The sequence below is a fragment of the Cygnus atratus genome, chromosome 5 (assembly GCF_013377495.2).
Source record: "Cygnus atratus isolate AKBS03 ecotype Queensland, Australia chromosome 5, CAtr_DNAZoo_HiC_assembly, whole genome shotgun sequence".
NCBI classification, from domain to species: Eukaryota; Metazoa; Chordata; class Aves; order Anseriformes; family Anatidae; genus Cygnus; species Cygnus atratus.
Window position 1 is genome coordinate 47,150,668 of NC_066366.1, and position 14,869 is coordinate 47,165,536.

Sequence of the window (14,869 nt, forward strand, 5' to 3'; positions counted from 1 at the left end):
CACTGAAAAACAAAAACAAAACAAACAAACAAAAAAGAAGTACACAGAGGGAACAATAGGTGGCAGAAAGACAGAAATCATATTCTGGGGAAAATCCTTGATGTACATGATAATTAGCCTATGTAAAAATTATCAGTGGGAAAAAAAAAAAAAAAAAAAAACATTTCCTGAAAACTTAACTTCAACAATACTTCATCATGTTTATGTTCTTCTTTAAGGATGATAAAACATCATTCATATGTTTGGAAACCCTTCTACTCAGGCACAATAGCATCAATTGCTAAATAACTCTCTTATCTTGCACTTAAATCAGTTTTCTAGCCGTTAATTGCCAACTATACCTGTCTTTGGTTTATTAATGTATTTTCTGTAAACAATCAAATATGCTAAAACATGAGGCTCCACAAAAAGGTAAAATAAAGAAAGGATCTTCGGTTCATTTACTACACTAGCTACAGCCTATCTACAACCAGAAAGCAACATAATAAAAATTGCTTCCTAAACAAAAAATGTGTTATTATGATTTATTGTAATATAGACAGATACCCAGATACCCAACAGCAATTAATAAAAGCTTTGTATTAATCATGGATTCCTCATTTGTTTTTGTAGAAGATACTGTTTTAAGAGATGTAAAATATTAGGGGCATTGCAGTTCAGTGACAAAAGCATGACTTCAGTAAGAAGAAACATTGAAAGTTTGAACCTCTAATAATTTTAAAAAATGAAAAAAAAATAATGAAAAGATATTAAAAGGCCTCAAGTAAGCAGGCAAAGCAGTACAAGATTTCCCCTGGAGTGCCCTGTATCCAGTGATCTATATCTCTAAGCTACATTGCTCTGTGTTTAGCACTTAGAGAAAGAAGTGTTACAGCAATACCAGTGATAACTACTTTGGGGAATAAACTTCAATGTATATTGGGTTTCAGTTTTGGTGCATTGAGCTGGGTTGAGATTCCCAGATAACGTTATATTTTAGATTTAAGCTAGTTATAAAGCCTTATTTTAGAATAGTCTTTCCTCCATTTATACTATCACCTATTCAGAGAGACTGATTTGACTCGAAAATCAGAACATTTAATATCTCTTCCTGAGAGATAATAAATATTATAAACAATAAATAACATGTTCTTCCTTCTTAGAACTTCTGACTTCTCTCTCTAGCAACCCAGGTATGTCCTTTCAACTACCACCAGGTTCAACACCTCCTGGGGCTCTCCTCAGAGGTAGATTCACTTCAACACCTTCATGATCCTCTCTTTGAAGTTGCCTCAGGCTGATGTATTTTTCTCAAGCCCTATAGGCCTAACAGACCAAAAGGTAGTCAAAGAGGTTTAAGACGCCTTCCAAAGATGTCAAGATCTATACCTAACTGTTCAGTATTATATTAACCCTTAAACTGGATTAATTTTGCAAGAGGTTATTGACTTGCAGGATTAAATTAAGATGTGCTCCATGATCAGCCCCAGTAAGCTTTAGGCTCTAAACTTGGCAAAGAAATGATCTGGATAAGAACAAACCAGCAAAAGGTTTGCTTCACTTAATTTATTTTCCCTGAAGCAGATTAGCTATAAGCATCACTAACTGAATTAAATACCCAATTTGAGGAGATAAAATATCAAAAGCTGGTACTCCAAGTCTTGGATCCACAGATTTTGTCATGAATTTTTGTTTCCTAGCATACTTTATCAGCGCTGTGCAGAAAAGATACATGTAGCAGAGTGGGAAACTGAATTAAAGAGTAAAAACAACATATTAAAGGTTATACCACAAGTCAATGACTAAACCTAAAATAGAATCCAGAGACAAATTTGGCTCTGGTGAATGGAGAGTCATTGAATGAAGAAGTCACAGCCTGCACCATTTCACCCATAGTATTATTGTTTGGCAATATCTTGTATTGAATGTATAGTCCTTGTATCGAGGACTACTAAAGCATGTAATTTTCAAAAGCAAAATTAAAACTTCCTGCCATCTTTCCATACCCATAATTAAAGCACCGGTTGGAAACATAAAAGATGTGGCCTGAACGTTCTCAAGGGGAAAGGTATTTCAGAGACAGACATTGTAAATTTACCACTGCTGCCTTTCATCCCCCAGTTCAACATTGTGAGAGTCAACAGTCACACTTCTGCCATTGCTGGGCGTACTACAGTAAAGTGTCCAGATGGCCCTGGGTCTGGACTGCTTCACAACCAAGAAAACTAATTAGAAGAACAACTCTTTTTAAGAAGGGCATTGAAGGAATCCAGGCAGGAAGGAGCATAAAGAGAAATACATTTGTCGAGTACAGAGAGACTAACAGTCTTCTTTATAACTAGTTACCGATGAACTAGAAGTGAATGTACCCAGAGTGTGTTCCAAACTAGAGCACTCATCTTGACAATGAAGTCCTGGATTTCAGAAGCGCTTATGTATTTTAACTGAAACAGTTGTCAGACTGTTTACTAAAAGAAGAAACATGCCTCCTCAACATGTTCTATTGTTTTCTGCACAGTGAAACTCCTTTTCAAGAGAAAGGAGTGAAGAGTACATCCATCAAAAGTGGTTCACAATCCACTCCAGTGTGGTGGAAGATAGACTGTTTGAATTTTCATAGGCTAGAAAAGTTGTGCTGAGGTCTCATTTCCCTGAGGACAGCATATAAGACATAAGTTGTTACAGACAAAAGATTCCGAAGAGTAACTTCTCTTCCTTAAAGTTTTTGTTACCAAGTTCATATGAAACGTTATTCTTGCCAGTGAAAGGGAATTAAAATGGAAGCCTACCACGCACTCCTTGCATTGCTGGACTAAACACATGGTTTGAGGTAGTCGCTTTCAGAGCACTCATCTGCTAAGGATGGCTGCAAAGCCAATCTCAGCTTATGGCAAGATAAAAGAGCAAGAGCCTGTCCATCTTGTATATCAGCATCCAGCAAAGTCACCGTATTATGGGAGTCCATAACAGGAAGTCTTGCTTTAAAGTGGTGAAGAAACTAAAGTAGTCTCAGCCCTCATTTTATCCTATTACCTCGATGGTCGCAGGACTATGCTGAGGAAGGAGTCTCCTGTGAGGAAATGGTGCAATGGTGCTTCCTTCCTACTCTCTGCCCATCCCAAGGTAAAAACTGCAGGGAAGAGCCTAACAGCAGTGCCACGCTAGGAGGAGCAGAAAGATTAACAAAGAAGAAACAGATGGATAGTCAAAGTACACCTGGAATTATGAGGGAAGCTTTCCTCTGTCATGTAGCAATTGGCTGTTTGCTCCTACTTCCCCATTCTTCTAGCAGTATCTTCACATCAGCTTCACTGAATTCCTATCACCCCTAAACACTTCTTCAAACTCCTCAGCCTCACTTCTTTTCTAATTGCCATCTAGCTTCTTCCCTCTAAAACTTTCCATCTCACAACCAACCTGCCATTTGCTATCACATTTCCTCTGCCTATATATTTTCCTGTCCATTTAAAAACACTGTTTATAAATCACTGTTACCTCAGAGTCTTTGTGCAGAGTCCCTGTTCTTGGCTGGCTTCTATGGTATCAAAGTGGTAATAACCAATAATAGAATGTAATTAGATCTACTGTATTTATTGTAACAATGAGAAATCCTTACTAAATTATGAAAACATAGAATCTGGTGGCTGATTTTTGATGTTCCTCAGACATTTTGGTTTTGGGGAAATGACCTGGGAGACTGTTAGACTAAACTCTGAACACTGGAATTTCTGCTTATAAATCTTGTACCATATTGGAACAAGATTGTGTACGTGCACCACTAGGCTGACTTTCATGTCCCCTCCTGACAGTTCTGTCCAGAGACAGAATATCAGCAGATGGCAGATTGATCATTGCTCTGGCCTGTTCCCTTGTGGAAGTTCTTGAATGCGATAAAAACAATTAAAATAAAATAAAATAAAAAGTAGATTTTTTCCTTACAGAAAATAACAGTAAATAACACTATATTAAAAACAAGAAGATAAAAAGATGTTAATATCCTTGGTGGGTTTTTAGCAACTGTAGTAAAAGCACACTGATGTTGGCTAGTAAGGATATGAAATAAAACTTAAAATAAAAGAGATTATGTTGATTTCCAGTATAATATGATCAGATATCAGGAAGTAGAGATGAAACTTTTCCATCATTTTTCTAGTAACTTAATCTGCTCAGAAATGCAGGTGTCAGGTTTTAGGGACCAAGTCTGAGTGCAGGCCATTCAGCATCATGTATTTGTAACTATGAATAGGCTCTTACTAGCGAACATATCACCAAGTTTACAACACATGTAGCTATTAACTATGTGCCAAATTTTGAATTCAGTAACAACAATCGCAAATCCAGAGTGATTTCCCTGTTTTCCTGGGAGAAGCTGTGATCTGAATTTGAATTTCTGGCTTCGGGAACAGTACCATCTGAAAGTTTGACACAGCTGCTAAAAAATGCTAAGAACTAGCGCTGGTGTGGGGCTGCAAGAGGCAGAGCACAGGGTGGTTGCTGCCTCACAGGGAGCATTACACTAGTGAAGGAGAAGTTAAGGTGGTACTTCAAGGAAACCTCTTAGATTCATTGGACCAGCAAGCTTTACTGAGACCTCACCACATTGGTATCAGGTATAACGCTACAGGTTTAATGTGACTCAAGGGAAAGAATGGGAGGGAAGAGAGGGGGGTGAAACAAGCAAGGGCACAGATAATAGAGAAAATGGATGGGCAGAGAAGAGACAAAGAAAAAAGAGTATTTGTAAGTTTTCCTCCTCTGCACAGTTACTATCCTGTGCAAAGTTTCTTTCCCTAGACATGTTTTGCATTCATTCTCAGATAAGGAATTTGTAAAAAATAATCCTGTCACTGTCACAGTAACAAAAGAGATCACAGCAGCCAAAAATCTCTAAAAAGAATTCAAAGCTCTAAAGGAAAGAGTAGCTAGGATCTATCCAACAAGGCAAACAAAGTTTTGGGTTTTGGAAAGGTAGAGCTTTAGAAGTTGCTAAAAGGCAGCTTTCCACCAGCTCAACGGGACTCCTCTTATTCCTGTCCCACTTCCAGCCCCATCTTCCAACTAAGAACTATTTTTTCCTATTGTTCTTTCAACGTTAAGATAATGCATATTGCTGTCTTACAAGAAAAAAAAAAAAAGTTTTTATCATTTTCATACGACTTACAGGTGTCTTAAGTCTAGAGCACACCATTTGTCGGGAGGTCAACAGGCAAGCATGTTCTCTAAGCTGAAAACTGGAAAGACAGGTGATAGATGTATGACGATTCTTATTCAGTGAAGCATGATTTGTTTACAGGGGCACTGCATTTCTGAATAAAGTAGTGTATTTTCTTGATACACAAGCTTCAGTGGTGAAGACTTGCCACCATCCATGTTCTGGCTGCTTGCTCACATCCCTGTATTCCAATCCATGCCCTACAAGCTGTGTTGCCAGACTTGCTCTCAGCATCATTGCAGAAAGCCACAGCAGTGAAAGGAGTGATTGAGTCTAGGAACTGCTCACCTCAGAAGCCAGAAAATCCTGGAGTGCTCTCAGAAGCATGATGTGCCCACACTCAAGGTCTGCATCTGTACCAAACTGCAAGATGAGGGAAGACCTGTCTGGTTATGCTCATCTCATCTACTTCCAGCTAGAATCTAAATACTCATTACAAGGTTTGAATAAAGACTATCTGAATCTAGCCTATATTTAACTCATGATAATGACAGGTGCTGCATTCTGTAACTGTGCACTCTGCCTATGGAGTGCTTTCCTTTCTATCTTTAGATGCTTGCAGCCTGTGTGTGTACAGAACAAGCCAAAGGAATGGAGCTTGTTCTGCTGTTTATTATAGAAACAATCTCAGGCCATTCATAAGATCCCTCACATATGCAAGATAATAGTACTACTTTTATGGTTTTATGCCACCTTGGAACATATATTTCATTTCTGTAGTGTCTGGAAAGCTTTGCCAGCTGAAAATGATTACAAAAATTATCATATTTTTAATTACATTTTGAGTTTTTACTAGATTTTCTCAGATGGGAGCACTGATTCATCACTGAACCCAAACATTGAATGACCAGTGCATATACAGTGAGTCTGGTGACCCTGTACACACCCTTTTTTTTGGAGAATCATATTTGTACATATGTGAAAACAGACTAGTGGTTACTTTCTGCCCTGGATTATTGAAGATAGGATGTATAGGAATAATCAGTAGCTGAGTAGGTAGGGCTTTTATGGAGGACACTTTAATTTGTGTCTCTGACCTGTTTGATGTTTATTTACTTGTATAAAACAGGATAATTCTAATAGGAGAGACAGCATAAATTAGCCAGTACGTGATGTTTGGGATACCTCCTTGTAGCCCAGGCAGTGTCATTCTGCCAGTGCCTCCCTTTCCTGAAAAGGTACATTAAGTATTTTGCAATAAAATACTTCCAGCCCTGCCTAGTCACAGAGAAGAGAATAATTGTTTCTCTGGTTATCTACACACTGAAATAGTGGCAACATTGCTTTGATCATCAACAAGATGAGCAGTGGCATGGGTCCAGCACCGGTGCTGAAATATTCTGTCAATACTGTGGAGGTAGTGTGCATTTGATAAAAGCAGACCTCTTTCCCCCTTTATGAAGTTCAAACCGTTCTTAAAATTCACACAGAATGTGTGGGCTGATCACTGCAATAGCTAAACGTGGCATTCTTAGCCTCTAATTTGTGCTGCTAATTAACGTAGGTTTGGAGGGCTCCACACAGGTCACGTCAGAGGCAGCAAACGTGCGCCAGTACAACTCCTCTGGGAGAAATCCTCCCTTCGTCTGTCTGTCTAGGCAGGGGCACGCTGTCCCTTGCACAGCATGGGCTGCATGCTCACAGTTACACTGTGGCATGGAGCAAGAGACCTGTTAAGGAAATGCATTGGGTAAAAAGGCTGCTGTGCTGACACAGAAACCTTCCGCTGGTTCACAGCTGCCCAGGTATCTATCTATACTGCCCCTGCTTAGCTTCAGAAAGGATCCTAACCACAGCACAAGACCAAGTTTTACTTCAAACGCCATCCATCTCTACAGACGATGACAAAGCTGCAAGGATTTCAGAAACTCTTGGCTGCCCCAAGGCCAGCCATGTAGCATATGTAAGGGTGTGTGGGATAAACTGAAGTGACTGAAGACAAGCAGAAGCAACATGTTGAGGCATATGCACATGGAAACTTGACAGAGTATCCAGGACACATGCAGTTTCTTCCCATTTCCTTCCACAAGGGCACAAGCAGGACTGTCCTAAATCACCCATGAGGAACTCACTAGAGAGGTAAGGACCCACTAGAAAGCAAGAAATATGGGTAGCTAGTGAATGCCAACTTAGAGACTCAGCTATAGGGCATGTGGGTGCAGACCCTAGTGTTGTTTTTCATTTCTCTGAATTGCTTTTTGAACTGGGGTGATTAGAACTGAGTATGATGCTCATGGTGCAAGTGCACCATGGATTTGTGTAGTAGCAGAATGGTCTTTTCCATTTGGTTCTGAATCCCTTTGCTGATACTTGTCCCCTTGCTAACTGCAGGTAAGTTTTGTAGTGTTATCTTCAAAGAGCCATCCATAGTAATCCCAGACCCCTTCTGAAATAGTGAAATGAGATGCCATCCCTGTCTGAATATATTAGGATTTCTTTCCTCAAACTAAAGAAATATACATTATTTTGTATTGCCAACACTGGATTTCATTTATCATCTTATCATCCCTTTGCAGCTTTCATTTTAGATGTCCTGAAATATCCAGAGATGCAATTTGCAGACTCTGTCACCTGCATATTCATCCTCTTGTCTGAATCACTTCAGACCATTTCTGTCAAAACAATAAGATTCCAACAAGGACTCCAGCTGAATCACGCCAATAATGCTAACATCTAATCTCCGTTTCTCCTTCAGAGACTTACTGATGTGTGAGACCTTCTCTCTTACCTCATCACAGCTTGATTTTCTTATAGGTTTTGATGAGAAAACTTCTTAAAAGCTTTCAGAAATTTAATACATTAAATCACTAGATAGTTATTGATACACAGTCAGTGACCCTTCAGCTAACTTCAAAAGATTTATGAAGCACACCACCCAACATTTTCTTAGCTCTAATGTCTCCTTGGCATACATTTGTTTCTCTTAGTCTCAGATTCTAACTATTCTGCTAATTTTTATGTCCTCTCTTTAAAGGTTGTTGCAGGTTGCTTTACACCGACAAATATCTTGAACTTGAACTCCATGTGGCGACAAAGTAAGAAACAAGATTTGCATGTTGAACTAGTGAGAAACAAAAGCTACACATAGATCTAAATTTTGTTCACTGCCCATGATTAAATCAAGTACTGTTACTCCACTTCTGGATTCTCTGATTAGATTCAAACATATATGGTGTCTAGCAATGTAAGCACAATGTAATAATTTACATTAATACTAAATTTATAATGGTTATAATTTACATTAGCTAACAATATATATACATTGTGTATAGTATATTAATGATAATATATAATGTCAGGTGTTACGTAAGTAATCATACAAAGTTAAACCACTGATAATAATACTAGTTATTAAGATGCATGCAAACTGTAAACTACTTCAAGCCTATTTCAAATAGCTGAACCTTATTACCAGGAATATTGAAGGAAATGATATATAACCCTGTACATCAAATCACTAAAGAACTGATATGACAGATTTATGAGAAACAAAGTAAAAGGAGTGAATACATCTTAGCTAAACAAGGGGACCACAGATCCCCAAATTGCTTTGGAAGCTGACAGACTACCAAAGAAGAAAAGAAATAGTTTGGGTGGTTATATAAAGCAAGCAACTGCATTAACTCAAGAAAAGGAAGGAATACTTTGAGTACCAAAAGAACTCACACTATGTGCCAAAGGACTATATTCTGCATGAAATATTAGTATCGGCATTCATTTGTGAATCTTAAAATGCTTCAAATAGAACATGTATTATTTTTCTTTGTAAACTACCATGCTGACAGTTTAATGTTTTTTTTTGTCCAACTCATCCAGAAAGCCAATAGTACAGCTGAGAATTACTAAAAGATTTTCTGACTCTTAGTTCATATCATAACTACAAGCCTGTAGTCTGCTTCTCGGGCAGAAGCAGGCTGAAAGCTTCAAAGATTCCTTTGAGGTGAAGTAGGTATAATAAAAAGCTAGCTTAAAACAAAATTAGTGATCTTGGATTCTTCTGTTTTTGCAGGCCCAGTCTGAGCCACCTTTCAATAACCTTATTTTCAGATCATGAAAATGTAGGCCATTTTCAAGTGTTCTCCAGTCAGGCATGTAAATGCTTACTCACCCCTAATCACCAGTCACCTTTTCCACGTTTAGTCTGAGAGACACTCCTTATGGCTAGCCTGGGACACTTCACAGTAACTTAATCAAAAGGGAAATTGCTCATACTCCAGTTTAATACTCAATTATTTCCTTTAAAAAAACAGTTACAAGTCATTTGCTGTCATCTGTAGGAATGTTTTAAAAATAGGTGCCTATTAAACTAACCAGTTTGGACAGCTTTTCATCCACTCCATCCCTGGAAAGACTTACCTCCAGTTATGCCGCCTCCAAGGGAACCATCACACAGGTCACTTCTAGAAGTTCTGCTTCAAAGAGAGAATCCCTGAAGTGAACCATCGGCAAATTAGCAAAATAGCATTTGCCAGGTCTGCGGCAGTGCTTGCGAAAGAATTGCTTATGGTGATACAGACCCAAAAATAGATGGTACCAGCTTCACAAAGGGAAATTACATGAGCTCCTCAACTCTAGAAAATCAATATAGAAATCTAGTGCAAGATGTACCCAAGGTACAAAGGGTGGATAAACACCTTGAAGACAATTCCAGACATTGGTATTTTGCCAGTTCTTGCAGTTGCAGATCTACTCCAATACATCTGTCCTCTTGCAGTGGAAGTAACTCACTACTCAACCACCTCTCTTCCCAAGCTCATATTTACTCCGGGTGACCCTGCTTTCCATGTCTCTTAGGCTTTATTAGAAATACAGTCAGAACCTGCTCTGCATCCCTGTTCCTCCAGAAGTTATACTACCTTCTTTTTATTTCCAGTGAACAAATGTACTTGTCAAAAGTAACCTGTGGTGTTTGTTTTTAAGGCTGTTTTAAACCAGTCCTTGTAAGGAAACTAGCTCAGTAGATACATTCCTCAGAGATAGGTTATAGTCACTGAAAAACGTTGGGTCGTCAAAAAGGAAATTCAGAGCCTAATCTATAACCCCTGCATCACCACCTAGACAAGTCTTTTTCTCTCCACTGACTACAAAGGCTCTTAAGCATCATCTCAGCTTGGTATGTAAATACTTCAGGGTACCTAACATGTAAAAAGGACTGCGGATAACAGCAACAGAATTAAAAGCAAGTTATGCAATGCAAGCAAAAAAAAATGAGAGAGCTTACTCTGAACACTTTTTCCACCCTTGCAATACCCTTCCCGAAGATGGTTCCAAGTTGGTCTCCAATCCCAGCCAGCAAGAAGCCGAACAGTGGAATTCCAAAGATGGCATACAAGATGCAGAAAACCTTGCCTCCAACAGTGCTTGGGGCAATGTTTCCATACCCTGCAGAGAAAAACAATGATCAGAAACTCAGACCTCATACACACCTTTTTAGAAAAACTAATGGGCTGTTCCTGCAGAGATGCCTTTGTTCCAAATCTAATTCTTATTTACAGGTTTCCCATGGCATGATGTCACTTCCCAGACAAGCTACCCACTGAGATTTAGTTCTTTCTTTGTAGCCTCAGTTACCCATATTTTCTATAGATTCCGGTCCTACCTAAAGTTGTTTTTTGATTAATTAATCTAGTTTGACTTATCATGGCACAAAAATCACTCATTGTTGGCCTGGTGCCTGCACTCTTCTGCTCCTCTAGGGCTCTGCCAATTATGTCCTGACAAGAGTGTGATTTACCTGACAACATGCATTTTCAGTGGTTAGTTCATAATTTCCTCACCCGTCCTCACCCAGATTAGTGTAAAGCAAACATGCTTGGACTGCCTCTTAAAGCCACAGGAAAGCATTTGTCAGAAAGACTGTGCAACATACAGGAAGGAAGGAGAATGCACTTAGGAACAGGAATATGGGGAATACATAGTATAGTCCTTTTTAACTGCAGGCCAGAGATGGTTTGATCTGAAGGTGATCCAGAGACAACGTGATTGTAATAACCAGGTCTGTAACACTGACACTGGATACATCCCTCTGTCATGGGATGGAGAAAGGGCTACACTGACACCATCCCTCCACCCACAGTGCCTTTCATGGCTGCATCTGTGATCCGAGATTTCTTCTAAAAGTCCAAGAAAATACAGGCGCCACCACCCAGTGGACTGAGGTTGACCAAGTAGTCTGCTGAGTGTCTGCACAACAGGAACTCTAACAGGGCTCTGATGGATAAAATAAAATCATTTTCATGCCCAGACACAATATGTAGACTTTATGCAGCCTATAAAAATCTCATTCATTGAGAACTTAAAGCAAATATGGGCAAAAATCCAAGCTCTTTTCAATAAGTTATTTAAATAGCAGATGTCAATGAATATGCCTACATAAACTATGCCTACACAGTGGCATTTATTTTAATACGTAATTTTAAAGCTTGTCACTTGGGTCTATTGAGTAAACAAATATTTAGGGAGGGTTTCCTAAACATTTGATTCAGAAATGTTTCCTTTATCTCCGCCCCCTGGTTTTATGATGCCATTAAAAATACATGGTAATGTAGCTTAGTATATCGAGGAACACACAAAGCAGTACAGTCTATATGATCACTCTTTCACCCTCACTCTGACAACAAAGTAAAGGCACAAGACTCCACTGAGCTAAAGGTACAAGACTCCACTGTTTGGGCTGATCACCACAGCAAGTCTTGCAACAGCAACAGGACATTTTGTTGTATTAGCTGTGTAAAGAACTTAAAGAATTCAGTCAGACTCTCGCAATTTAATGGAGGGTTATGTCAGATAATTTGTCTATACTGTCACCAGTGTGTGCATCACAGTCAAAATACAGAAAAGCACTTTATCCCATATTTAAATCAGAAGAATACTCAAAAGCAATGCAAATAAAAAGCAAAAATTAGCTCATGATTTCTGAATAATGTCATCTCTTGACCTTTAACCAAGACAGCACTGAAATCCATCTTAAAATTATCAAACCACTATAAAATTATCAGGAGATTAACCTTATCATCAATGTTATCAGTTTATTTTTTTTTCCTTCAGACCATCTTCTGAAATCCCAGCTCCAAAATATCCTTCAAGAGAGGAACTGCTACACAGAGGACAGGACAGAAACCAGAGCACATCTAAACTGAGCATTCAGAGATCAAGAGGCTAAGTACATTGGGCACAACGTATACGGGACACAGACGACAAGGGCCTGAATAATGAATTTACTAAAATGAGTGGCTCAAGAAACGTAAATGGAGCTTGTCAGAACACCTTTCCTGTAATAGAGACAAATGTGAAAATATTTCAAGGCCAGAAATTCTAGAATGGCAAAAAATATACATGTTTCTACGATTCATGGAATTCTTTCCATTAAAGTATTATTAGTATGAAAGCTAGGTAGGATTTTAAAATAGGATGTGATACTTATGTGACTACAGTTCCACTTACAAGGAGTACGGTATAAGAAGAATTGCTTATAACAAACCAGAGCATAAGCATAATTGATTTACTTAGGAAGAAGGTTACTCTTATGGGTAAATTAACTTATAATATTAGACGTCAAATTCCCAACAAGCATATACCAGTTATTTCATCTGGTGCTAATTCTTGATCTTTTCAGTGAAAATTAAGACCACCTGCATTAGCATTAAGAAAAGGGTTATAAAACCTTAGCTACATCAGTGCTACTTGTTTTCAGTTCAGCATTGCTATTCTATCCTAATTATGGAAACAGCTTCTAATATTTACCCAGATGCTCAGTGCCCCTAATACACACCAGAGGCACACCTTCTGAGAACTGAGAGAAATATAGAATTAGTACAGAAATAAAGAAATCACTTCGTCTCTTTGTGATCCTCAATTCCTCAAATTTATTTCATGACAAATGTCTCAGTGTAACCATGTATTTTAAAAGACAAGCATAAACATACCTATCGTTGTGATGACTGTTCCAGCAAAGAAAAAGGCACTTCCGAGGTCCCAGTGACTGCTGTTGTTAGAAGAATTTCCTATGGGACTGACTCCTGCATTATCTGCATCAATAGCATGCTGCAAAGAAAAGACAACAAATCAGCCTTATGCGTGCCTTACTGTATCCTATGCAAGTCAGTATAGGCTCCAAAAATAAAGTTATAGGACCACAGGAACAGGTTAGATTTACTTTTTAATACCTGCTTGAAGTAATAGCAGCATACTCTGTAAGCAACATCTGAATATATGACTGAACTAAATAGATATTAAGGTGGAAGAAAGACACAATTTATAGACAAATCACAAAAAGATACAAAGCAGTTGAGAAGCAGAGGACCAAAACCACAAAGAGATCCATAAATATTGTTCTTGCAGCAGCAACTGCCAAAGGAAAAAAATTCCCCAGTGGGAACAGCTGACGTTCGAAGCAGAAAGAAGGGTGGTAAATACAAATAATATTCATGAAGTCAACTGAAGCAAGTCAGCCAAGGATTTTAATTCCCAGATAATTAATAATTGATGAAGTTATTTATATTTTATGCTAACTAAAGTAATATATATATATATATATAGGCCATTTAAAATGAACAAATAGGATAGCTATGGAAGCATCATGAAACAACTTTGTGATCAGGGATTGGGGGATGGAGAATGGAGATGGAGGGAACAGAGGACTTCTGCCAGTATCCTATGGCTGACAAGAAGGGGTCACTCATGCCCCTTCTAGCAGTGAGTTAACGTGAGTTTCAAAGTCAGCTTAAGCCAACATGAATCTACACCAGGAAGACAGAACTACACCAGCTGAAAAATACTATTTCCTTGGGCTAGTATAAGCAAATCTGCTCTGCAGTTTATTCATCACATTGCCCCACAAACACTAGTGCCATTATAGGGAAAGAAGTTGGAGAAGAGGCACGTGGACAAGAACAGAGACTAGGTGTTTGTAAGGAGATCAGTACAGGATAGCCCTTTTCCACAGTCGTGCTGCTACATGTCAGGCTAAGCTGATTGTGAAATTACAGCACGAGCAAACTCCAGACTGGACTGGTTGCATTTCCTGTGGGCAGGAAGCCAGGGCTCCTCAGTGCCTGTCCATACTTCAAAGAAATAGGGATATAGAGAAAGGAAGTGTTTAGGACCAAACCCTTTGAAAGGGTTTCTGTATCAGTTGCTGGCATACTGCAGCTGCTATGAAAGCAGAGATCATTTATTTGTTTACCCAGAAGAGCGTAAATCAGCATAACAGACAGGTTGCCTGTTTAAATAGGCCGTGACACGCTGTCAGCTACCCTGGCACCTTACTTCTGCCAAGGAATGCTGGTTGCCTTCCCCTTGAGTGTGTGAATGTCATCGAGCTAATTACAACACTTTAAGCACATTTGAGTTTACACAGTTTAGCAAGTCTTTTAGGGCCAAGCACTAACTGCTCAAGTTAAGGAGTGTCCTATTGCCTTAGGTAGCTTTGAACTTCTCAGGCTCCCTTCATCATCCAGAACAAACCAATTTTTTCTTTAAATCTTGACTGACATCATTCATTTATAAATATCTAACTAGGCTGGGCACTGGCACTGGCTCCCCAGGGCAGTGGTCACAGCACTGAGCCTGCCGGGATTCAAGAAGCATTTGGCCGATGCCCTCAGACATACGGTCTGATTTTGGGATGGTCCTGTGTGGAGCCAGGAGTGGAACTCAATGATCCTTCTGGGTCACTTC

The 14,869-nt window shown here is 39.0% G+C and overlaps 1 protein-coding gene across 1 annotated transcript in view; it reads right to left on the reverse strand.

Annotated features, from left to right (window-relative positions):
* KCNK10 (potassium two pore domain channel subfamily K member 10) overlaps positions 1 to 14,869 on the reverse strand; it is a 64,411-nt gene that overhangs the window by 16,989 nt on the left and 32,553 nt on the right. The window contains exons 3-4 of the mRNA XM_035539673.1: positions 13,117 to 13,234; positions 10,413 to 10,573 (exon numbers count right to left, since the gene is read on the reverse strand). Of these exons, the coding sequence (XP_035395566.1) occupies positions 10,413 to 10,573; positions 13,117 to 13,234 (279 nt within the window). The remainder of the gene's footprint in view (positions 1 to 10,412; positions 10,574 to 13,116; positions 13,235 to 14,869) is intronic.